This window comes from Pan troglodytes, chromosome 11 (genome assembly GCF_028858775.2).
Source record: "Pan troglodytes isolate AG18354 chromosome 11, NHGRI_mPanTro3-v2.0_pri, whole genome shotgun sequence".
Classification (NCBI taxonomy): Eukaryota; Metazoa; Chordata; class Mammalia; order Primates; family Hominidae; genus Pan; species Pan troglodytes.
The window spans coordinates 109957317-109983345 of NC_072409.2; the positions used below are offsets into that span (position 1 = coordinate 109957317).

The 26029-nt window shown below is 33.9% G+C and overlaps 1 protein-coding gene across 2 annotated transcripts in view; it reads left to right on the forward strand.

Moving 5' to 3' along the window:
- BRD10 (bromodomain containing 10) overlaps positions 1–26029 on the forward strand; it is an 86282-nt gene that overhangs the window by 35682 nt on the left and 24571 nt on the right. For both annotated transcript variants that reach the window (XM_063788722.1, XM_016960560.4), the window contains 3 exons: positions 3419–4836; positions 15559–15638; positions 24679–24768. In XM_063788722.1, the coding sequence (XP_063644792.1) occupies positions 3419–4836; positions 15559–15638; positions 24679–24768 (1588 nt within the window). The remainder of the gene's footprint in view (positions 1–3418; positions 4837–15558; positions 15639–24678; positions 24769–26029) is intronic.

A 26029-nucleotide genomic window follows, 5' to 3' on the forward strand; every position in this document is an offset into this window, starting at 1 on the left:
GCTGGCTTCTGTTATTGCTGTTGAAGAGTGTCTTAGTCCATTTTGCATTGTTGTGAAGGAATACCTGAGGCTGAGTAATTTATAAAGAAAAGAGGGTTATTTGGCTCATGGTTTTGTAGGTTGTACAGGAAGCATGGGGCCAGCATCTGCATCAGGAGAATGCCTCAGACTGCTTCTACTCCTAGCAAAAGATGAAGGGGAGCCAACATATCACGTGGTGAGAAAGGTAACAAGAGAGAGGAGGAAGGTGCCAGGCCCATTTTAACAATTAGTTCTTGTGACAACCAGTAGAGTGAGAACTCACTCACTGCAGTGAGAATGGGACCAAGCTATTCATGAGAGATCTACCCCCATAACTCAAACACCTGTAACTGGGCTGCGCTTTCAGCATTGGAAATCAAATTTCACCATGAGAATTGGAGGGCGTAAATATCCAAACTATATCAAGGAGTTAGCTGTAAGTCTGTTTTTATTTTATTTTCTGTATTTTTCATTTCTAGAAGTTCTTTTTAATTCGTATTCAAAACTGCTTTGTCATTTTTTATAATCTCCTTCTCTTTGCTCATGTTTTCAGTTTCTTTTCACTGAACATTGTATTCCTTGTGTCCTATAATTCTTACATCTATTATCTTGGGGCCAGATTCTTTCTTCCTATCCCTCCTAATATCTTAATTCCTTTTATGTTTTATCTTTGACTGTGAACTCATTTCTTATCACTGTAGTAGTAGGAGTTCCTTAAAGTCTAGACTTAAGGTGCATTCCCTTAGAGATTTGATTTTGTTGTTGTTATTCATGTACCTGACAGCAATATTGGCATGAAACCACATTAAACTCATTTCTTAGTGTGATGTTTTTCTGAGCACTCAGGAAATGTGAATTTGGGCAATAAATCCATATGAGTCAGCTTATAGTTACAAATTCTGAAGATTTTTTTTTTCCCCTCACCACTCCTATTGTGAAGACAAAAAAATTTTCTTGCAGTCCTCTAGTTGAGGATGAGGGGAAGGGAAGGGACTTTTTTCTAGTATGCCCCTCTACTGAGTGTGTGTGCTTTTGGAGTCCTAGCTCTGTACAGAGGAAGCCAAATTCTACCTGCCCACTACCATCCTCATTCAGTAAAAGATAAAACTCCATAAAACTCTAAGCACATTTGAAAGAAGTTGAATTTTATTAAGAATATTTAATATTTTTTAGGTACTCAAATGTAATATATAAATACCAAATCACTAATGACAGTTATAGTATGACATTTCAACCAAAAATATAAAAGTGGGCTGTTCTATAAAAGAGCAAGTTGTGATATTTGCCAAAGTAGTGTTCTTACTATTTATGTATTTATCTTACTGTATTGCAATCTGATTTATAGAAAAATAGCCAGTGTCAGACATTGATTTGTTCCCATTTTTGGCTCTTGTAAATAATACTGCTAAGAGCATTTATATACAAGCTGTTGTGTGGACAAGTGTTTTTATTTCTCTTGGATATATACCTAGGAGTAGAATTGCTAGATCACATAGTAACGTTTTCAAAAGCAATTATACCACCTACAGTGTATGAGGTTTCTAGTTTCTTCACTTTTTCACCAATACTTGTTACTACTATCTGTCTTTTGTGTAATAACCATCCAAGTAGGTTTGGAGTAGTATCTCATTCTGGTTTTGATTTGCATTTATCTAATTGATAATGAGGCTGAGCATCTTTTCATGTGCTTTTGTTGTTCATTTTGTTGTTCACATCTTTAAAGAAATATCTATTCAAGTTCAAGTTTCTTTCTCCTTTTTTTTTTTTTTTTTTTTTTGGAGACGGAGCTTAGCTCTTGTTGCCCAGGCTGGAGTACAGTGGTGCAATCTCGGCTCACTGTAACCGCTGCCTCCCAGGTTCAAGCGATTCTCCTGCCTCAGCCTCCCTAGTAGCTGGGATTATAGACATGTGCCACCATGCCCAGCTAATTTTTGTGTTTTTAAAAGAGAAGGGGTTTTACCACGTTGGCCTGGCTGGTCTCAAAATTCCTGACCTCAGATGATCCACTCGCCTCAGCCTCCCAAAATGCTGGGATTACAGGCGTGAGCCACTGTACCCAGCCTGTCCATTTTTTAACTGGGCTATTTGTCCTTTCATTATTGAGTTGTAAGTATTCATTATATATTCTATATACAAGTCTCCTATTAAGTACATAATTTACAAAAACATCCTCCCATCCTGTGAGTTGTCTTTACTTTCTTGATGATGTCTTTTAAAAGCACAAAATTTTCTAGTTTTGATGATACCCAGTTTATCTATTTTTCTCTTGTTGCTTATTTTTTGGGTGTCAGATCTAAGAAACCATTGCCTAATCTAAGGTCACAAAGACTTAAATGCCTATCTTTGCATCTAATTTCATTTTTTTAATTAAGTTTTTATATTAGTGCTAATAAAATCTTAAGGGGGAAAAAAGCACTCATATTCCTATTAACGTAGAAATTATTTACTTTTGCAATACTGTCACCTCCCTGCTTAATATATACTTATTTTCATTATGACTATTAAGTACTATGTTGTATTCTGACATTTTCTGTATTTATGCATGATATTAATAATTTTAATTTTTAAGGCTACACAATATTTCCAGTTTATTTCCCAATTTTAAAACAATTTTTTCATAGTTTTGTTTTTCTTATATGAGAAAACTCCAGTTAACATTGGTAAGTACTAACTTTTTGCTTCTGTTGAATTATTTTCTTAGTATAACTTTCTAGGAATGGAATTATGGGGTCAGAGGATATAAATATCTTTACAGCTCTTGTATGAAGTCATATTACTTCTAGAAATTATTGTAATCAAATTCTACTGTGCTTTCATTTAGTAAATGAAGTTGATATCCATTATAAATTGAAGAATTTACCTTGAGGATAATTATGTCAGCAATCCTCCATCAAATTCAGATTGAAGTGATATGTGTATTTCTTCATCTGAAAAAAGCAAAATGGTACTTCTATGAGACACTTTGTACTGATACTTAAAACTAGGGCAGGCTGGGCACAGTAGCTCATGCCTGTAATCTCAACACTTTGGGAGGCCGAGGCAGGCGGATCACCTGAGGTCAGGAGTTTGAGACCAGCCTGGCCAACATGGTGAAACCCCGTCTCTACTAAAAAATACAAAATGTTAGCTGGGTGTGGTGGCAGGCACCTGTAATCCCTGCTACTTGGGAGGCTGAGGCAGGAGAATTGCTTGAACCTGTGAGGCAGAGGTTGCAGTGAGCTGAGATTGCACCACTGCACTCCAGCCTGGGGGACAGAGCGAGACTGTGTCTCAAATAAATAAATAAATAAAACTAGGACAGTTGATTGCCTTTTTGACTAAAGATAACTATACTTAAAATTTATCATTTTATGGTACCCTCTAAATAATAATAGTATAATTTGTTAAATTTCTTTAGGCTTCGGGAGCAGGAAAGAAAAGAAGCAGAAGAAGCTAGTCAAAAGGAAATAGAAGAATGGGAAAGAAAACTTCTAGCTCAAGCAGCTCCAACTTGTATGGAGACCATGTGGGAAATTCCAGCTATTGGGCATTTCCTTTGTTTAGCTCAACAAATTCTAAATTTGCCAGAAATAGTCTTTTACGAATTGGAACGTTGTCTTCTGATGCCTCAGTGTAATGCTTTTCTATCGAAAATAATGACTTCTCTATTAAGTCCTCCCCATCGCAGACCTACCTTACATCGAAGACCTACTTTGCCTTATAGGACCTGGGAAGCAGCGCTGAGGCAGAAAGTACAACAGTGGTACACTGCTGTAGGGCAAACTGAAAATCCTGATAACTGTGCTGAAAAACTGGGGTTGTGTCCTCAGTTTTTTAAAGTTCTTGGAGAAGTTAATCCATTGGAAGAAAAACCTTTTCACGAACTACCTTTTTACCAAAAAGTGTGGCTACTTAAGGGTCTTTGTGACTTTGTGTATGAAACACAAAAGGAAGTTCAAGATGCTGTACTTGGACAGCCTATCCATGAATGCAGGGAAGTTATTCTTGGTTATGATTATTTGGAGAATGCTTATGTACATTTTCCACAGTTCTGTGGTGCAGATGTACGGATTTATAAACAGAGACCCTTTCAGGCCCCAGAATTTCCAATTCCACCCATTAAAATACAAAGAGTACCTCGGATTAAATTGGAGAAATTGAAGTGTGACTATGTTAGTACAAGTAATGGAGAACATAGATGTAGCAGAGATAGCCTGCTCTCTTCCTTCAAGAAAGAGCAGGAAAATAATTTTGATCCAGCTTGCTGTCCTGCTAAAATGATCTTGGATAATCATGACATCTCTGTTGAAATGGAAGTAAAATCCAACTATGAAATTAGAATTCGCAGGCCTTGTGAAATTAAAAAAACTGATTGTTGTAAAGAAAATTTAGAGAAACCAGGGAGTCCAGGGGAAGTTACTGGCTTTGGAGAGCCTCTCAGTCCAGGTGAAATAAGGTTTATAGAAAATCAGGAAAAATACGGTGAAGCTTCCAGAATAAAGATTGAACCCAGTCCATTTAAAGAAAATACTCTAAAATCTTGCCAAATACATGTAAATGGAAGTCACAGTGATCATCCAGAAATTAACTGCCACAAAGTTGTAAGGGATATTCTATTAGAGCAGTCACTACAGAGCCACAAGAAACTCAAACTAACTAAAATGAGGGCAAAAAAGAAGAAAAAGAAAAAAAAGAAATTGAAAGATGTTTTGAATGAAAACTTACAGAGAAAGCGCGAAGGTCTTCATTCTCTTGCATTCAAGTCTTACAAACCTGAGATCCAGAATAAGTTATTGATCATCAAAAAAAAAGCAAAACACAAGAAGCACAAATCTGGTAAGCTAACACAAATGGATGGGAGTTATATTTAAGTATAATTCAAATTGTTTTTTCCATTATGCATCATGGATGCTTTGATTGAGAGACTAAAATGCACATGTATGCATGCGTGTATATTTGAGGGTCAAATTTTATTTTATATTCCATGTGTTAAAAAGCCAGAGCAGATGACATTTTATATACTTACAGCAAAAAAAGTACTGATGCAGTATGTTTGAATTTAATTTTCAGTTGAACATGTTTGGACATTATGTTTTTACCTTTCTCTGGACCAATTTCTTTCCCATCGCTTATGAAATGTGTGTTTTTTTTTTTTTTTTTCAGGCTAAGGGCAGTACAGTGTAGTAGGAAAAGCACTGATTTCAGGAAGTAACATTCCCAGGACTAAAGTTCATAGCAACTAGCTACTTAAACCCAGGGTAGTCAGATTATCTTCGTGGGTCTGTTTTTTCCCACATCATGTATTTTTCAGAACTATGTTTTCAGTATTTATTTTTATATCAAGAAAATATGTGGAATATAAGAAAATTACATCAACTAATAAGACATGAAGCATATTTCTGTAAAAGGATTTGTAAATTTGACTTTCACCAAATTTAAATGCCCTATATATTTGTCAACAGCCTATTTAAACAACAGAAAATTCTATGAAGTCTTCAGTGGCTGATTGCTCTGCTTTTGAATTTCTTAGGTGCTTTTGCTTTTCTTGTTGTCTGTCTTTTAAATCAGTTTATGTCTCATTTATCAAGCAGATAAGTGAGATAAAAGCAGATGATCAGCTTTATTAACCCTAATAAGAAGTTGCTTGATTGGAAAAAAAAAAAAGTGGAATTAACATTAAAATCTGGTGGCTCTTCATCATCATTGTTTGTGGATTTCAGCTTTTTATTTCTTTCTTCAGTAGCAAAAGTAAGATTTGGCAAAAATTTGGTAATGAATTGGAAAATAAGGGAATGAATCTTTTAGCTAATATAATTGGTGTTATGTTTTAGTTATTTAAATCATTAAATACAATTGAATGTGTTTTAAAACATGTATATAATGTATCATTGATAAAGTAGTATAAAATATATTACCAAAAACAGGCTTAATTTAATGGACTGAAAATTTCAAAATGGTCCACATTGATCCAGGTGGTGAAAAACCACAATGTTTAAAAGTTACTTTTAGAAATAAGCCTTGTAAATTTTATAAGCGATCCATTTGTTTTTTATAAATTCAGTTTGATGAATTTGGCAAATTCACTTCGAAATGTTAGTCTCTAAGCCGGGCACGGTGGCTTACACCTGTAATCCCAGCATTTTGGGAGGCCGAGGGGGGCAGATCATGAGGTCAGGAGTTGGAGACCAGCCTGGCCAATATGGTGAAACCCTGTCTCTAATAGAAATACAAAAATTAGCTGGGCATGGTGGCATGCGCCTATAGTCCCAGCTACTCGGGAGGCTAAGGCAGGAGAATTGCTTCAACCCGGGAGGCAGAGGTTACAGTGAGCAGAGATCATGCCACTGCACCCCAGCCTGGTCAACAGAGCAAGACTCTGTCTCAAAAAAAAAGGAAATGTTAGTCTCTAAAATATTAAATAATATTTTAAAATTAGAACTACTTCCCAACTCAATTATATAGTATATTATTAATATAATTGTAACCCAGAACCCTTTATTGTTTATTACACTACTGTTCATATGCTCAAAGGCAATAAAGTGGTTTATAAAATAGACACTGCTGTAGATCAGAGAGAAAATTGGGAGGAGGAGTTTTGTATCCAGTTCTAGAAAAATGAATAGAAACACTTGGAAGGCAAATTTATAAATTGTATTCAGCAAGTACTCTAAGCCTTAGTTGAGGAGAGAAGACTTACATGCATGAAATAGAAGAAAAGAATACACTTGTTTGTATACTTATTTTATTCTCAGAGCAAATTTTAGGAAGTCAGATCTTAAGTGACAAAAATGTTTGGATCTGGTAGATGCAGTTTTGTCTGCTTACCTAGTTAATACTGGGTAAACATTGGCCAATTCCCTTTTTTCATCAGTTATTCCTTATTGATATAACAATGTTACATAAACTGTTATAATAGCAGCTAAACATTTGTTTTGTGTAATTTTCAGTCCACTTGTCTATCTGAGGCTTTACCCTGTTCTTCTTTATTAGGTGTGAGACATTGTGGCCTTTCATAGTCAGTTCGGGGCATACCTTAATCCAGTCTTTACTTTCTCACTCTTTTTAAAAGTGAGCTCCATCATCATAGGTTTGGAAAATACTCCTCTTAAGGATTCACATTGTCCTTTAGTAGAGGTTCACAATTCATTTTGCAAAACTGATAATAGATTTGTTTTGAAATTCAGAAATCTTAGATTTCAGAAGGGCATTATGGTGTATATAATGTTTAAGTCATCCCCAGTGGGGCTTAGGTTAAGTAATATCCCCAGTGGGAATTACTCCTGTAATCAAACATATAATCTCTACGGAAAAATGTATGAATTAGACTAAATAAAACAAAGACTAGAAAACCTTAAGTTGAAGTCAGGTTTTCTTACCATATAAATTATATTTGAGACTTTGAGTTTTCAAAATCTTCTCAACTTCTAAATTGTTAAGTTATTCTGGGCCTGTTTATTAAAGACTCTGGAAACTCTTGAAGAAAAGAAAACTGCTTAATTTTGTTTAACGTAGTTTTTTTTTTTCAGATTTATTTTAACACAGCTTTTTTTCAAGTAATGATTACCAATAACCTGTGTATTCTGTAGAATACGCTTTGGGATGAGCTGTGTCATTCATGACTGATGTATGAACCTTCACTTAGGGTGGACTAAGTTCTACATGTGGTTAATCTGGTCTGTTTTATGTTGTGTAATACAGGCTTTAATTTTTGGTAGCATCTCCAAATTTAGTAAGCCTTCTTATTGTGTTGGCAGGTGATTTTTAGTAGAAGGCACAAAGACAATTTGGTTGAAAATGATTTGATAATTTTAGCACAGTTTGAGGCAGTTTGGGTAATATTTAAGCATTTTATTCTACTTTTCAGAACTGGGGTTTCTTTCCTCCTTTTTAAGTTTTGAATTCATTTTTACTCATTTAGGCCTGTTCCTTACTATTGGAAACATTATAGAATAAATAGAAGACAGTGGAAACAATATAATGTCCATTATCTCATGCTTGATCTTATGTTTTTATTCAATCATAGAAAAGAAAAATATGTCCTGGCGATTAGCAATTTTTCCTTGATGACCTGTTTTCAAAATTTAAATGTTTCTGAAAACTGTGTCATTTAAGCAAGACAGGCAAGATTAGCTGTGCATAAATTAAAAATAATTATTTAAGAGTAAAAAAAAACTCAGAGCAAAAAAAATTCAGATCATTTGGTTTTCTTTCATTGTTTTTTCTTATTATAAAAGCAGTACATTTTCTTTAAAGAATATAGAGACAAGCAAAAAGAATAGCCCTTTCCTCATTACCTAGTAAATGTTTATTCTTTTATCACTTGCTTAAGGAAGCCTCCCATTATCTTGTGACTTGTTAAAATTTTCCCTGCTGTTCATGCTTATAGCACCAGACACTTCTCCTTCGTAATACTTATAATAGTTGCATTTACTTCTAGGTTATTTTGAGGATTGTCTCCTCTCTATTCTATAACATTCTTAGGGACAGAAGGATTATTTCTGGTTTTGCATCCCTGGCACTTTAGCAGATTGATTGATGCATTATGTGGGAATATACTGAACAAATAAATGAACACATTTAATATGGTTCACCTAGATGTAACTAAAACTAACTCCTTAATATGTATCTTTCAACACTTTTTCAAAGACTATGTATTTTTGAATAGGATTATACTATACATACCATTTTAACAATCTGCTTTTTTTCCCCTGCGTATCAGTATACCATGAACATCTTTGGGCAATAAATAGGTCCCTGTAGCATCATTTTAAATGGCTGTGTAGGATCCTGTTGTATTTTGCAGTTAATTTAACCAGTCTCCTTATTGGACATTTTGGTTGTTTTCAATAATATACTATTATAGATTGTGTAGAGCAAGTAGAGTTGGCTAAAATGAATTAGAAATTCTAAAAATTAGGGGACTTTTTATAAAATCTGAAAAAACGCAAAAAAAGGTTACAGACGCATTAACAGTTACAAAAAGCTTATGGTGTTTTAAGATACTTTCAACCAGTTTTGTTTGGAAAGTTTTCCCCCCTCAAATAGTCATTATTGTCTTTTCTTTTCTTTTCTTTTCTTTTCTTTTTTTTTGAGATACAGTCTCACTCTTGTTGCCCAGGCTGGAGTGCATTGGCGCAATCTCTGCTCACTGCAACCTCCACCTCCTGGGTTCAAGCAATTCTCCTGCCTCAGCCTCCCAAGTAGCTGGGACTACAGGCGTGTGCCACCATGTCCGGCTAATTTTTGTATTTTTAGTAGAGATGAGATTTCACCATGTTGGCCAGGCTGGTCTCGAACTCCTGACCTCAGGTGATCGGCCCACCTCGGCCTCCCAAAGTGCTGGGATTACAGGCGTGAGGCATCACGCCCGGCCAGTAGTTATTATTTTCACCCAAATCACTTTATGGTAGCACCTCTAAACTGACTAAAATGAATAAGACAAGTGGTCTTATTCTCTTATAGGTGAAAAAACTAAGTTAAAAAGTGGTCAGTGACCCCAAGTGAATAATAGTTAAGTACAGATAAAGACAACACAATAAAAGGTCAAGTAGAGAAAAAATCAATGTGCTATGCTAGTCTGGGAAGGTTTTACAAGGGATGAAGGACTTTGAAGAATAATGGGAATTGGATAGGTGGAAAATGTTGAATAACACGAGCAAAAGCATAGAGGTATAATTAAGTGAGGTGTCACTGGAAGAAGCACAATTAAAGAAGACTTTTGTGGAAAAGTTGAGGTTTTAGAAGCTGTTCGAATGATAGAAGGGTGTCATTTTTGGGTGATCTTTCTAGGCATGTGGTACTACGTTAAATAATCGAATCAAGAGTCCAGTGCAAGGAATTGAGCTTGAAATAAGATATATCAGATGTGTAAAAAGTAATGAGCTGCTTTATAGGAAATGACTGAGAAGGTAATGTAATCTACAGTGTTTGATTATTTCCAGGCCCATATCTGTGAAAAGGTTATTATATAGTTCTGTAGTGATAGCACTAGAGACCCTAACTGCATGTGTCTTACGGAGAAAACTTTTAGCATACCAGCTGAAGATTTCAAAATATAAAGAGAGTGAAAGGATTTACTATACTCCATGTCCTTTTATTTTTTCAATCCTTCTACTTTTTGTCTAAAAAACCTAGTACTCATTGAGTGCTTATTGTATGCCAGGCACTGTTCTAAGCCTTTATACATGCTATCTCATTTAATCTTCATGAAGACTTCAAAAAATAAATATTACTATTATTCCCCGTTATTACAGATCTTAGAGATTTTTAAAAATTGAGATGGAGATTTATTTGTCCAAGGTCACACAGCTAGAGCTAGTAAGTGACAGGATTAGGAGAAAGGATCTTGCAAGATAATTAGGATACCATTAAAGAGCTATGAAAAGAAGCTGGCAGGGGTAAGATGAAGGGGTAGATGATAACTATAACGAGAAAATTCTAAATCCAGGTAAGGATTGATTATGTGACTTTTCTATTACAATGATAGAAGAAAATTCTATTTTGAGAGAGATGCTGCAATAAGTAGCAGAATTTGGCAACTGATTCAATATTCTAAGTTAAAGGGTAAAAAGAAATGGGTGTTCAGGAGTTACTGAATTATGTGATAGGGTTAAAGAATTACCAGTATGATAAGAAATTTGCTTATAGGTAAGAAGAATAAAAGGAAAATAAACTGTTTTGTTAAGGTCAAATTGCTTACTTGAGATAGAACACTCCAGAAACTCCTAGAATATAGTTAGCTCAAGACATGCACATTTAGTAAATAAAAGACAAGTTTAGGCTCTAGTTCTGTGACTTTACATCCCAGGCACTTTGCAAATTCACTGTTTAATAATACAAATACCCTTGAGTTTTTACTTGCAACAATGATTAATATCTTAGTATTCATTTATTTATTAAGGTTCCTAAGGCGAAAGTGCAGAGGGAGGAATGAATGTGTTGGGATAATTTTAAAACATGGAAAGGCTAAATCTAGGAAAGCGTTGAAGTACCTTTTTTTTTTCTGTTCTTTTTCTTCCTCCTATCCCTCCCTGAGAGACAGGATCTCGCTATGTTGCCCACCTGGCCTCGAACTCCGGGGCGCAAGCCATCCTCTCACCTCCGCCTCCCAAGTAGCTGGGACCACAGGCGAGCTGGGATCACAGGCATGCACCACCACACTTGGCTTAAAGTGGAAGTCTGAGTATGAGTAGCCCAGAGGTCTGAGGAGTGAAGACAGGAAAACCAGGTGAAGGAGAGGGGTAAAGAATGAGGAATAAGAAACCGAGAAAGGGGAACTGAAAGGGGGATGATAATCACCTTCTTATGTAAAGAAATATGCCATTTCTTTTATAAAAGGCATATTTCCAGATTCTAGAAAACTAGAGTTTTATTCCTCAGTTACAGTATAAAATATATCTTTAGTTATAATTTTCCCTCTCAGGTTGGCCATTCTTTTCTTAAGTTGTTCTAAGCATAGTGTTTTAGAAAGCTTCATTAGGGTATACTTTTGTAACATTAATTACTAAGGTTTATTATTAAGGTTTATTAATGTTTCCTTATGCATTTTCCAGGTACAGGTTGACACTTTCTGTTTTAGGCTCAAGAGTGGTATTGAAATTCTGTGTATGTTTTAATTTGACTTCTGATTTCAGCATAATTATAGGTTTGAGAATTTTATTCTATTTTATATGACCAAGTAACTTAGGGCAGTGGAAGTAAAAGGCCTGGGATATGATCAAGTTGAGTGATAAGGGAAGGGAAGCCCACTGGTAGTATGTAACTTGCCCTGTATATATTTTGTCCTGAAGCAAAAGCAGGTTACCAAATAAAGGCATGATTTTGTAGTATCTCATGCTCAATTTTTAAAATAATATTTAATTTTTTTGAAGTGCTGATTTTTTTTACTGAAGAATACAGGAAAATTTAAACTGAAATTGTTTTTTTCAGGATATATACTGAAGGTATTAAAAAACAGTAAATGTACAAATCATCCAACCCTAATAAAAAGGAATGCTCTGAACCAAACAGAAGCAGATTACATCCCTTTCAAAAATTTGAAAGAATGCAGTATTTTACCATAAAAAGAGTACAGCTTTGAAGTGAGACAGACCTAATTTCACATGTATGCTCCTAGTGCATATTAGCTACAGCTCCTCCATCAGTTTCTTTACCTGTTTATAGCCTGTTTCTTTATCTGTGATAAGTGAGGTAATACCTACTTGGCTGTATTGTTAAGATTAATTAGAATAGCAAATGCACAGTATGTCGCTTGGAGCTTGGCACATGGTAGGAATCAATAAATGGTAACTTAAGATATTTGTGCAGTAGAATTACATAATGGAAGGAGCTTGGACTTTGTAGTTAGAATCCCTGACTGTGGTGCTTACTTACTGTGTGACACATGAGTGACTTAATTAATCTTTTTGATCTTCAGTTATCCCATATTACAGTAGAGTTATTACCTACCTGGGAGGGTTATATTGAGAAATAAATAAGTTAATTTATACAGACCACTTTACTAAGTATCTGACACACAGCAGGTTCTCAATAAATGTTAATCTTCTTACTACCACTACTAGGTCATGTTGAAACTCTTTGGTGAATTGTTTAAATTATTTAAAATCGTTGTCAGTGTTTTCTTCACTATAAAGTAGACTTAAATGGACCCTCAGAATTGTAAGCAATTACCTGCATCCCTTTTCCTACCCCCTAGACTGTTGGTGACATTTCTGAAAAAAGTAGGATTCTTGTATTTAGGGATCACTTCTTAGAACTTATGTGTGCTAAATGCTGTAAATACAGAGTGAATAATGTGATTTCTGTCACCAATAATTTACAGTATAGTAAGGATGACAAACATAAGAACAGACAATTACAATACTCTAAGTTAAGTATTACATTCATTGATTTGTGTACAAAGTAGAGTGGTAGTTTAGAGGACATGCATAAGAAGAACTGAGATGGAGTAAGTAAAAAGAATTTAAAGAAAATTAAAAGATTTTCTGTTTAGGCTTTTCTCACCATAGCTTAGCTAAAGCTAAAGCAATAGCTAACATTTATTGATCACCTACCATGTGCCTAGCAGTAGTATAAGCTTTTGGGGTGTTATAACCCATTTAATTCTCACAGAGTAGGTAATACTATTATCCCTTGTTTTACAGATGAAGAAACTGCACAAAGAAGGAAAGCAGTTTGCTCAAGGTCTTGTATGTAGTAGCTGTTATACATGACCTGTATAATAGTAGGTGGTTGTAGCAGGCACTCAAACCCAGGTAGTTTAGTTCTAAAACTCAAGCTTATAACCAATATGTAACATTACCTCCAATTTCCTAATAACATTTAAGCATCCTAATGACGTGGTGAACTGAAATACCAAGTAACCACCTTAGCTTCTCAGTCCATTCAAATAGAGTAGCTGCTAGAGTTAACTGAGAATTTAGTACCTGTGTTTAGTGCCTGTGTAACAATAAGATGAAATTCATGGGACTATCAAGGGTGACCTCTGTTGTGCTTATAAATGAATACAAAATCAAATGGCTTTTTTTTTTTAAGCTAATCAGAGTAGGGCTGGTGGGGAGAGGTTGAGGAAGAATTTTATTTCCTCCAAATTACTGTTTTTATAAAACCTTCCCATACATAAGTCAGCAAGATCATTCAGTTTTTTCTTGTGAACTTTAAAAAATGGTAAAGGCAGCGTATAGAGGAAAGGCATCTTGGCATTCAAATTCATGAGCCCCCTTCAGCAATACTTACGGCACTCAGTTTAGGAATCAATTACTAGCTGTATTATAGAGATACCAAGAATTTAATCACTTCTCCCTGAGTATTGCTTATTTAAGCAGCCCACCCACTTACCTGTCTTTGTAGGAGTTTACTTCTGTTATAAGGTACTGTGTAAGCACAGAAGTAAATAACAATGGTGAATAAAGAAATATATGTTGGGTTATTTTAATTTAGTTGAAAGCAGATGTCAGATGACACCCATCAATACTTATTAAAATAAGACAGTTAAACCCCTGTGAACCTCAGCAACTGAAAATTTGCAGTTCAGTCATAGTATACATGGATTTCATTGAGCCAAAAGTTAGAAATTTTATAAATTACAGTTCTGCGATATGATTAAAAAGTGATACAAAAAACAAATTATAAACTGGAATTGTGTCAATTGAGTTGACATATTTCTTGCAAGATGATTATATTTATATAGGAAAATGTTTGGAAAGGAGCATTAGGATTATGTACAGCAAAGTTACTTTATGTACTCATTCATTTTCCCTTTTGAAAAAAATATTGACGTTTAAGTGGATTTTAGTCTGCAAATGATTGTGAACTAAAAATGACAGAAAAGTATTGCTGAATATTTTTTGTGCCCTTGTGTAGATTGTAAGCTCCTAGAGGATAGGATTTTTCTTTTTTATAATTTTTTACTTCCTTGTTGTCCCCGTAACTTGTACAGTGTCCTGTATCTAGTATTTGTTGAGTAATTAACAGTTTGTTAATTGATTTTGCTAATTACAAATTGGGGGAAAACTTTTAATGTGTTTCTAACTAAAAATAGAATTTTATTTTATTTTATTTTTTTTTGAGACAGAGTTTCACTATTGTTGCCCAGGCTGGAGAACAATGGTGTGAGCTTGGCTCACTACAACCTCCACCTCCCAGGTTCACATGATTCTCCTGTCTCAGGCTCCCAGGTAGCTGAGATTACAGGCACGCACCACCACACCCGGCTAATTTTTGTATTTTTAGTAGAGACGGGGTTTCGCCGTGTTAACTAGGCTGGTCTCGAACTGACCTCTGGTGATCCGCCTGCCTTAGCCTCCCAAAGTGCTGGGATTACAGGTGTGAGCCACCGCGCCTGGTCTGAAAATAGAATTGTTATGCATGTATGTATTTTTTTTGTCAAGTTAAATACAAAAAGTAGATATATTTCAGTGTATACTGTGAATTGACTCTAAGTATGAGGTTTATTTTTTTCCAGTGGTTTCTGATTCCACAAATAACTAGGTGCACTTTAAAGGGAGATGTTTATCTTCTTTTAAAACTTTGGGTATTGATACCGCCAAGGGCAGCCTATTAGGTGAGTGCAGAGCTAAAGGAGTAGAAAAACTTTGTTACCTAAGCTACTAAGGGGATTTTCACATTAGGCTGGCTAGAGACCATAGTCTTCAGCTGTAGTTGTTATGCAAGTTCCTGACTGCGAAGTCAATGTTAAAGGTAAGGTTTTTTTCCCTATGTAGTCTCATCTTAAGTTGCAAATGTAGATTTTAATTAAGCAGTAGTAATGTGACTTTTTTGCCTAATCTTGCAGTAGATTCTACCGTATAACACATTGGAGATGGTAATAGTTCAGTTCATATAAACATAAAACAGCATTTGTTAATATGTCTGTTAACAGGTAGTTAATAGTTTAATGTTTGCTTTTACTGGGGCTTGTTTTGATTCATCATTTTTATTTGACTCACTAGCAGCCATCTGTTAGTTACAATTTAACTTTCAAGGATCTGCGTAATTTGTTTTTTGTTAATGAAGTGCTATAAACAGCATTATGAAGGTTTTCTCTTTTAATCTTGAAAGGAAAAAAATCCGTCTCTAAAAAAGCAATCACAAAGAAGAGGAAAACTGTCATAAAGTCACCTACTGTACCAGAGTTTCAGGTAAATGTTTCAACTTTGTCTCGAAATTTTTCAATTTTTTGTTTCAGTGTTCGTATCATTCCTCGAGAGTTTGGCTGAATTCCAAGAAACTGTAGCACACTTACTTGTAATGAAATGTTTCTGACAATGACTTTTCTCCCTGCAAGTGCAGATGTAACCAAGATTTAATCTGCTAGTATTTCGTAATTTTTACCTCTATTTTTGTCTTTTAATAGTAAAAACCCTTTTTTATATCTTAATCTCTACTAGTACATTTCCTAGAAGCAGTTTAATAGAAAGAATATATATATATACTATATAGTATACGTGTGTGTGTGTATGTATATATATATAATAGATCAAAGCAAATGTGTGAATGAAACTCTTCCAAGAACAAATCATAATTTGGAGATGGTAATATTGCCTAGATAGTTCGTTTTCATTTATTTGGGCGCTGTAGAAATAAATGGTAGATTTATTAACTTGGAAAACAAATCTTTCAACTCTTAGCTGTATATGATCTTCAGAGAGAATATTAAGTAAAGGTTAATTGAAATGGTCTTTAAACATTTCTGTGGAAAGAAAAAGTAATTATATGTACTGCCATATGATTAAGTGAAGAGTTTTTTATTTGTAGCTAATACTAAGCAGAGAATCTCACCCTAATCAATGCTTTTATTTTCTATTTTATAAAAGATGTATTTTCTTCAATAAACACTTTCTTTAAAAACGTCTTTGTATTCATGTGTCTAGTCAATTTTCAAAAGTTTTATAAACTCATACCTAATGACCAAAAGATAAAAGTGGTGTTCAGATGAATTTGTGAGTCTCAAGTCAAGTAGAGATGAAAATAAAGGGACAATAGCTATGAAAATATTGATAATATATAATGTGAGTTTAATAGTTAGATATATCTAAAAATGTGGACACATTCATTTTCAGTAAAAATTCTATTTTGGAGAGTGTTTTTATGGAAGTTACTAACTGGTAAAAATTTAACACTTTTAAATCAACAGTTAAAGAAAATAGACATGTTTTTCTCTTAGTACTTTAGAATAGAATATTTTTAATGATATTCTTAGGATGAATTACAAACATTTCTACAAAATCCTTTTATATATTATATAACCTTGGTTGCAGAGTAGTTAATAAAAAAATAACAATTTTACTGTTTACTTAGAGGCCTTTATACCACTTCTTGTAACATATATTTTAATGCTTTAGTATTACATCATCACGCGTCCACTGCTGTCACACCTGTGTTTACTATTTCTCTGACTTATGTTTTTCTCAATCCTCAAAGCATCAGCCCTGGGAATGTAGATGTTAGAGCAAATCTGGCCCATTGTTAATATTTCCTCTATACCCATCTTAGTGAATAGACTTTTCCATATATTAAGTAGCACAGGCTGCATAGCCAGTGTTTTTTAAAATTGCAGTGGTATTCATTAGTGAGGCATGAAATCATTTTAGCAGATTGCATGACCAGTGTTTCTTTTTTAAGCTAACAAAATTAAACTAGAAAAGAAATCAGCACAATTACATATAGTAAGTGTGCTACATATAGCAATGTGAATATGTACACTCACATATATTGTTTCGTGAAACTTTGGTTTCAATTGTATGTGTGTACACAAGGATATGCATTGTAAAATGTGTTGCTGACCATGGGTCGTGGTCAAAATATTTTGCCAGATTGAGCTGTTTAAAATGGTCTTGGCCGGGCCCAGTGGCTCACACCTGTAATCCCAGCACTTAGGGAGGCCGAGGCAGGCGGATCACCTGAGGTCAGGAGTTCGAGACCAGCCTGACCTATATGAAACCCCATCTCTACTAAAAATAAAAAAAAAATTAGCCGGGTGTGGTGGCATGTGCCTGTAATCCCATCTACCCGGGAGGCTGAGAGAGGAGAATCACTTGAATCTGGGAGGCAGAGGTTGCAGTGAGCCAACATCGCGCCATTGCACTCCAGGCTGGGCAATGAGGGAAACTCTGTCTCTAAATAAATAAATAAATAAATAAATAAATAAATAAGTCTCTTCCTGGTTCTCAAGGTATCCTAGAGGGAGAGAAAACAGAGAGGGAAAAAGAGAGAGAGAGAGGATAGAGAGGAGTAATAGTCTCATGAAAACAGTGGTTCTTACGCCTAGTTTACAATATGAATACCACGGCATTACTCATAAAGAAACTTGGCAACTGTCTCACAGGGAAATAGATCATTTGCTTCAAATACACACATTAATAAAATAGGAGATAGTGCTAGTCACTAGTAAACTTTGCTGTTAAATGCAAAACTTAGTTTTGTCTCTCAAAATAATTTTATGTAGTGTGTTACTTTATTTGAGTCTTCCACATGTAAGAAGACTGTTATATAATAAAGTGAATTTATTCCCTGCCCAAAAGTTCTAGCGATATGGTATTTAGCACCTCAGATTCTGTAAATTATTTGTTTTGTCCAAGGTGTTTTAAATATCACATTTCTAGCATTAAACATAAAAATATAGAAATATTTAGTCAGAAGATCTTCATATTATTCATTCTGAAATATCTTGCTTCTGAAAATAATGAACCTGTTTTTGGATAGATAATAGATCCCTTTTGTAAAACCTGACCAGTTTGCCAAAGGACCAGCCTTCTTTAAATTGACAGAAAGCATGCTTAGATAGAGATAAATGAAAGGGTTAAATTGTGAAGTTTTTTTTTTTTAAGTCCTAATGAGTTTTTAAAAATGTTTTGACCTCAGCTGCTTTTTAGTTTGACAATGTTTTTGTTGACTTTTTTTAAAGCTAGAACTTGAACTTGCCCCCCTATTTGCTTCAGAAAGAATCCATGTTTATATACACACCTAATATCTGCACCCAGGTTTAGAAAATAATCATCCTACTCCTATTTAGAGTATACACTGTGAGCATTCAAATGGTGGATTGGATTTGTATGTGTGGCAGGGTGGGGTGGGGGTGTGTGTGTGTGTGTGTGTGTGTACAGTCAGCCCTCTGTATCTGTAGGTTCTGCATCTGTGCATTCAACCTTGGATTGAAAATATTTTCTTAAATGTGTCCGTACTAAACATGTACTGATTTTTTTTCTTGTCATTATTCCCTAAACAATAGGATATAACAACATTTTATATCACAACTATATTGTATTAGGTATTATAAGTAATGTAGACATGACCTAAAGTATATGGGAGGATGTGTTATATGCAGATACTATACCACTTTATATCAAGGTCTTAAGCATCCTTGGATTTTGGTATCCGCAGGGTTCAGAGGTGAGTCCTGGAACCAGTACCCCACGGATACCGAGGGACGGACTGTATATTGTAAAGGGTCTAACCAAATGTGTGCCACTTTTTCCTAAGAGTTATGTCAGTGGTTCTCAAACTTTAGGTAGTATAAAAATAATGTGATACCTTTATTTAAAATGAAGATTGTTGGTTTCATCCTCCAAAAGACCTTGATTCAGTGGGTACCAGTAATCTGCATAGTGGTTAAACACAAGTTTTCTGCAACCAGGCTACCTACTTGGGTTTGAATGCCAGCTCTACCACTGATTAACTCTGTAGAGTAAGGTATTTAACTTCTCCATGATTCCAGTTTCTCATTTGTACAATGGGGTAATAATAGTACCTTCCTTGTAGAGTTGTGAGGATTGAATGATACAGCTTACTGTTTTAGCCATTTTTATTGTTTTCAAATAAGCAGGTCAGTCACTTCTGATGAAAAACACTGAATTATGAATAGGAAAATCAATTAAAAATGGCATAAAAACATCTATTATTGACCCTTAGCACTCTTTCCATTTACTTAAAACCTTGAAATAAATCTTGGATTTGGTCTTAATGAAAGTGGCACATGATTAAGCCTACAAGAATTTGAAAAGTGGAAAACCAAGTAATAGTATTTGCATCATTATGTTTGATGAGAGTGAAAACTTACGTTTATCCCTATTTTATTGTTATGATGCATTATATATTTGTCATGTAGGGGAAATTGTTGGATTTTTTAGTGATAATTATAGAGTATTGGTGATTTAAGCTTTTATATCAACTTTAACATTTACTTACGACTTTGTTAAATTGGTAAAATTCTTTTTCCCTTATCTGTTTTGTAATCAAAGAAAGACTATTAGACCGAAAAGTGAATATCAGTTTTCCTAATAGTTACTTTTTCCTAAAAAGTCCTTTCATTTAACATTTAAGAGAGAAATCTAATGTTATATGACTTATCTTTTGTACATAATTATGACAGAAAGTTACAGGAAGTATTTTTAAAAACTAATGTGTTGAGTCTCAATAACATAAGTTTTAAAAATAATTTAACAGCCTTAGTTACCCTTAGTTGTTGTTATTTTCAACAATAACAAAAAAAAAATCTTCCATGCAGTGTGCCCTTGCTCGCATTTCATATGCATGATTGATTTTAAAGGCTGCTTTGCAGAAGAACTCCAGAATCCAGCTGCTAAGACTTATATTACATTGTTTTCAAACATAAGAAAAAACTCACTGATCCTTAACATACCTCTGAAAAAACTATACTTCTCCATCTAACCAATGGAGAAACTAAGGGATAAGAAATAAAGTACTGCAACATAACAAATTGAAACCAAAATTAAAATTAGGGTTTTGTTGTTGTTGTTGTTGTTGTTTGTTTGTTTGTTTTGAGACGGAGTCTCGCTCTGCCGCCAGACTGGAGTGCAGTGGCACGATCCTGGCTTGCTGCAATCTCTGACTTCCTGGTTCAAGCGATTCTCTGTGGTTTCCTCTATCAGTGTGTCATCTTAGGTCATTTTACCTCTGTTAGTTTAATCAGCTTTTTAACTGCTTACTGTATTAAGATGTTTTGATTATATCATTATTTTGAATTGCTCCCTCTTAAAATGAATATTTTTAACCTCAGCTTTTTGTTTCACTTTTAACAGCAGGAGTTCTTCTCCCTTAAAATTAATATAGTTCTCCCTTAAAAATATATATAGTTCATTGAGAGAAACATCTGTGTTTAATCACGTGGTTGTTTATCAGACTAATTTGGCTTTCACGTCACAAGTGATATCCTTATTTGCAAGTTTTTAAGTAGTCTTTATTGCTGGTATGGTGATGATAAGAAATAAAAAGAAATTTTCCCATCTGCATAGTTTTAGCAGATGCTATTATAATTTTAGTTTAAATACAATATAAATTTTGAATTTATACCATGCATTTAGTATTTCACTTATAATTTTTATAATAAATTACAGGATCTTTTTATTAGAATGGGAGTGAATGTGTGATCCCTTTTGTCTGGACCTATTCATTTTTACTTTTCTACATTGTTTTCCTTTTGCTTTGCTTTTTAATATAATCTACCATATTGTTTGTATTTTTTAATGTTACCTTATGTCCTTTTTTGGAGCAAGTAAATATCTTCCAGACCTATTGAATTTCTATCCAAAGGACATAATTTCTAGTTTGAAGTATCAGTAAAGTAAGGAATGATTTATTATGTAGTTCTGAGATACGGTCATGGAGTTTTTTTAATCTCTACAGGGCCTCCCCACTCCCACCACATACATACATTGCTGCTTGTTGAGTTGAAGAGAGGACCTTTTAATATTACCATTTAATAAAAATGAAAGCTTAGATATAAACTAAATCCTAAAACTATAATACAAGTTCAGTTGTTAGATTTCTTTATTTTTGTGTTGTTATAAAGACCCTTTTAAAAAGAATATAATATAGTAGGAGAAGTCCTGGGTTCTGTGGTTTCCTCTCTCAGTGTGTCATCTTAGGTCACTTTACCTCTGTTAGTTTAATTACCTTTTATATGAATTGGAGATAGGTCTCTTTAGCCTAGGCTAAGGCTTGGACAGATTACACATTTTTAGTCCCTTTCAGCTCTGAGATCTGTGATTTTGTAGCTCTGCCATGGATTATATTAAATGAAAGGTTAACTTGAGGGAGTGTGACAGCCTTGGAGAGGTTCTTGCTGGGAGATAAAACTCTTCTTGTAACCTCTGTGGCTTGACTGAAAACCTCCTCTCATAAGTGTTAGCAATGTGACCTGACTGTAATCTGAGCTGCTATGGAGTTTCGTGTTCACCCCTGCAGGCCCTGTGCCTCAGATATGTTTTTCAAATGCAAGATAATGAGAAGGAGGTTTTAATAAGGTGTTTTGCTTTTTTAAAAAAAAAAAATCTTTGTTCTCCTTTTTTAAGTTGAACTTTATTTATTGGGTTGATTCTGTTTTTAAAAACATCATATGAAGTTGAGTTGAATGTAATGGCCACATATATGCCTTATTTCGGAGGCAGAAGAGAGGTAGTAGAGTTGTATATGACATCGAGTTGGCATAAATCAAACTAATTGTGTTCCTATTCAGTTTTATAAAAGGTTAATTTGACTCTATATATTGGGTATATATATTAGGTATACATTAAATATACATATAGATGGAATATATATTAGTTTTAATATATAAAGTATAAATTGTTATGTAGCTATTAACGTCATTTTAATATAACCTCAGAATAAATATTATAGCTAAAAATATTTTAAGAAACAATTGTCTTATCATCGTACATTTAATTCAATATGCCGTTCCCTATTTGGAAATTAATCTTGTATTTTCATACTCATTAGCTCCATGGTACCAGAATGTTCCAGTAGCCATGTTGATTTATAATTCATAGTCATTTAGTACCTTACTACTCAAAAATGTTATTTGCAGGCAATACCTGGAAACTTGTTAGAAATGCAGAATCCAAGTTCTCACCTCAGACCTACTAAACAAAAAACTGTTTTATTAAGATCCCCATGCAATTCTTATGCACATTAAAGTTTGAAAAGTACTAATTTAGTACAGTTTGCTAACTAGATACAGCCACTTGAAAGTGTTATTTTATGTAGCTCTTAAGCTGTGTGATTTCATTGATGGTTTGGCTTCAGAACTGTGTTATCTCTTGCTTTAAATGGAACATAAATATCTGTTGACTTCATAACTAATTGATAATTAAGAGATCTCAAAATGTTTTAGGGCATGTTTAGTTGTAGGGGTATATGTCTTCATTGTTCCTGTAAGTTTCTATGAAGAGATAACTGTGTTATCTCTTCCTTTAAGTGGAACATAAATATCTGTTGACTTCATAACTAATTGGTAATTAAAAGATCTCAAAATGTTTTAGGGCATGTTTAGTTGTAGGAGTATATGTTTTCATTTAGTTCTAGGGGTATATGTCTTCATTGTTCCTGTAAATTTCTACAAACTGCATGCAAAATATACCCTATTCCTTGTGTAGTGAGACAACTGAGATGCAAGTAAAAATTCCTCTGTGGTTTGCCATATGTGCAAATAAGAAATCTATGATTTGATATTAACAAGTACACCAAGTTCGGTGAAAAGAGGTATAGCCATCCATCTGCAAGCTCTGGGGCAAATTTGACAGAGTCATCATAATAGCAGATTATATTATGAAAAGTTTAGTCCTCACTGAATACTTAATAAAAATCCACGGTAGGGACAACATTGTTCCAAGTCTTCATAGTTACAATAGAAGTTGAAGACGCTCTCTAGTTCTAGACCCACTTACCTGGTTGGCCAGTCCACTGCTTGACCATCAGCATTTCTTTCATAAGTAAATTTGGCAAATTGGAATGTGTAGTTTCTAATAAATACCAGCTACACTGTCCCACTACATCATTGTATTGTTTCTACTCTCAAATTGTTTAATCTGGGTTATTTAAATACATATTTTCCCTACTTGGTCAATTCTATGATTTTGAAATTATATAGATATTCCTAATATGTAATTGTTAATACAAATTATCTGTGATCATTTTTAATCTCTTAGGTTGAACTGTCTTGCCATTTTTATAGATAAAAAGTATATCAGCAATTTCATATGGTTTAACCTAATAAAAGAAATTTAAGGGGCTCTGTCTTATTTTTGTCACTCAGTAGCCACAAGGAATTATCTTGTTGTAACCCACTTTTGCTTTTATTGTTTTTGTTTGCTCTTCTAACAAAAGAAAGTGCCCTTTAGGAAAACAGTCCCCTTACACTGAAATTAATGAATGTATCAAACTTGGGGCTGATAAAAGCTAATGGTGAATTAGTAATTTATAAGTACGGTTTTTTTTTTTTAATTATCACATGGTATAAACATTACAATAAGACTTTTCATTAATCTGAGATTTTTCCTCTCTATTTGGTTGTAGTGTTGTTTCAGAAATCTAGTTCTTTTTCACAGTAATTTTTTTTAAATAGCTTAAATTATTTTAGGAAAAAAGTATATTGAATGAATTGGAGAAATTCAGTATAATTTTACAAAAACTAAGATGTAGTTACTAATATTTTTGTTACTGTTGCTGACAGTTCACTAAAACTTCAGTAATTAAACCAAGCTAGTTTAGTTGTTAGTAATTAATAATTATTTTGGCCATTTGCCAGTGTTACCAGGTGAAATGAAATGAGCCACACAATTATGAAAGGAAATAGATGCTATCTGTGGAGATGGTTTTATTAAAGACTACTAAACTGATATTAAGAATGTGTACTTCATTTTGTTTAGGTCTTTGAGTGTATTACATATAGTTGCAGTCCTTTTAGCAACCCCAACAGCAATAACTAAGGTTTGTTAAATTGTATAGTTAGCAAACCAAGGCAAAGGTATAACAGTTCTCCAAGAGCGTGTTTATTCACCTACTGGGAGACTGCCTGATGAAGCATTTCTTAAAGGTGATTTGACAACCTGTGAAATCTAGGGTGAGTTTCCAGATCTTTGTCATTCTGGGCTGAAAGTTAATGATGTTAAGAAAGTACCCGAATTATAAAGCAAACTGAAAGGTGGGGATGTGGGATGAAACCACCAATGTTGAAATTTCAGCTTCTTTTATACTAAGCCTGAAGTTCATACATCATAGCAAGTAAATATATTTTAAAATATAAACTGCAGAGCTTTTCTTGCTTTTTACTATTACAGAGAAAAATAATTGTGAATTCGGTGTGTGTTAAAACAACTTCTGTTACCACATTTTGGGTGTTTTATATTATGTGTTATCAAGCTGTGTTTTTGTGTTTTATTTTAGCTTATTTGCACTAATCTTGATGAACTCAGGGAATTAATCACAAAAATCGAGAATGAACTCAAAGATCTGGAAAACAGTAGAAAAAAATCGGTAGGTGTTGATCCAAAAGTTCTATCTATTATTGTCAGCATTAAAATTTATTCCTGCTTTTTCCTAAAGCCTTTTTGAAATCTTGTTTTCCTGGATTACATGAAAATTTACCATGAAAGATAGAAACATTGTTTCTTTTATTTCTCCTGTGTGGTCTAGTTTTCATTTTTAATAGACAGAAATCGTGCCAGGGGCTGTTAAATTAATTTGGTTTGCCTGGTTTCTATCAGGTATAGTTTTAGATATTTCCCAGTATACTGGCTGGTTGTTTTCTGACTGGTAGTTTTTTGGGTAATGTTTGCCTTGCAAATATTCTTAATAATTATATGCTTTTAATGGAAGTTTATTGCTTAGTAACATAAAATTTTAATTCATTGTAACATAAAAACAGATGTAAATTGTTTAATACTGCCCCGGATAATTTTGATACATACTTAACAATATGACTTTTTAAAGAACCTTTATCTGCTGAAAGTTTTTTTTTAACTTTCACTATATCGTCTGAATTATAATTAATCTTTACTTTCATTTTCTAATATTTTTATTGTTCTTGAGAGACTAGAGTTTAAGGGCATATATTTATTCACCTGATACTTGGTAAAACACTCAATTGTGCTATTTATTAAATCAATAACACCTATTTAACTAGCATTTATAGTTGGGCTATGCACAGATTTTAAATACAATTACATACCAGTAAATAAATGGGAAAGGCTTTAAACCTGAAGAAGATCGTTTTTTTTAAACCTTTCGTTTTGCGCCTTAGGAATATCATGAAGCCACTTTTAGATCTATGCTCAGAACCTGTTAATATAAATTGTATAAAATATGGTTAGTGATTCAGCAAGTTTGATATCGGCAGATTTGTATTAGTCATTTTATATGTTGTTAGGAAAGACATGTTGGTAGCACTCAGAAAGGAGGAGATTGCAGTACCATAAAAGTACAGCCTTCTGAAGTTACTTAGTACTAGGGTGAAACAGCCTTAAGCATTTCAGAAGTCTCACGTGTGACAGATAACCCTGAGAGTATCATGGCAATTTAAGAGAATAAATGCTCATGATGATAGTCATCAATTAGCAAGAAAACATTATGTTCAATAATTAACTTGAGAATGTGGAAAACTGCATATTTTGGAAATATTTTCATTAAAAATGGTTTAGATTCTTATATTTTTATACGTATACACTTTAGGTGTATAGGTAGTCTCTTGATGTGGAAGACCATCTGTTTGATTAAAATTTACTGCTGTGATATATTC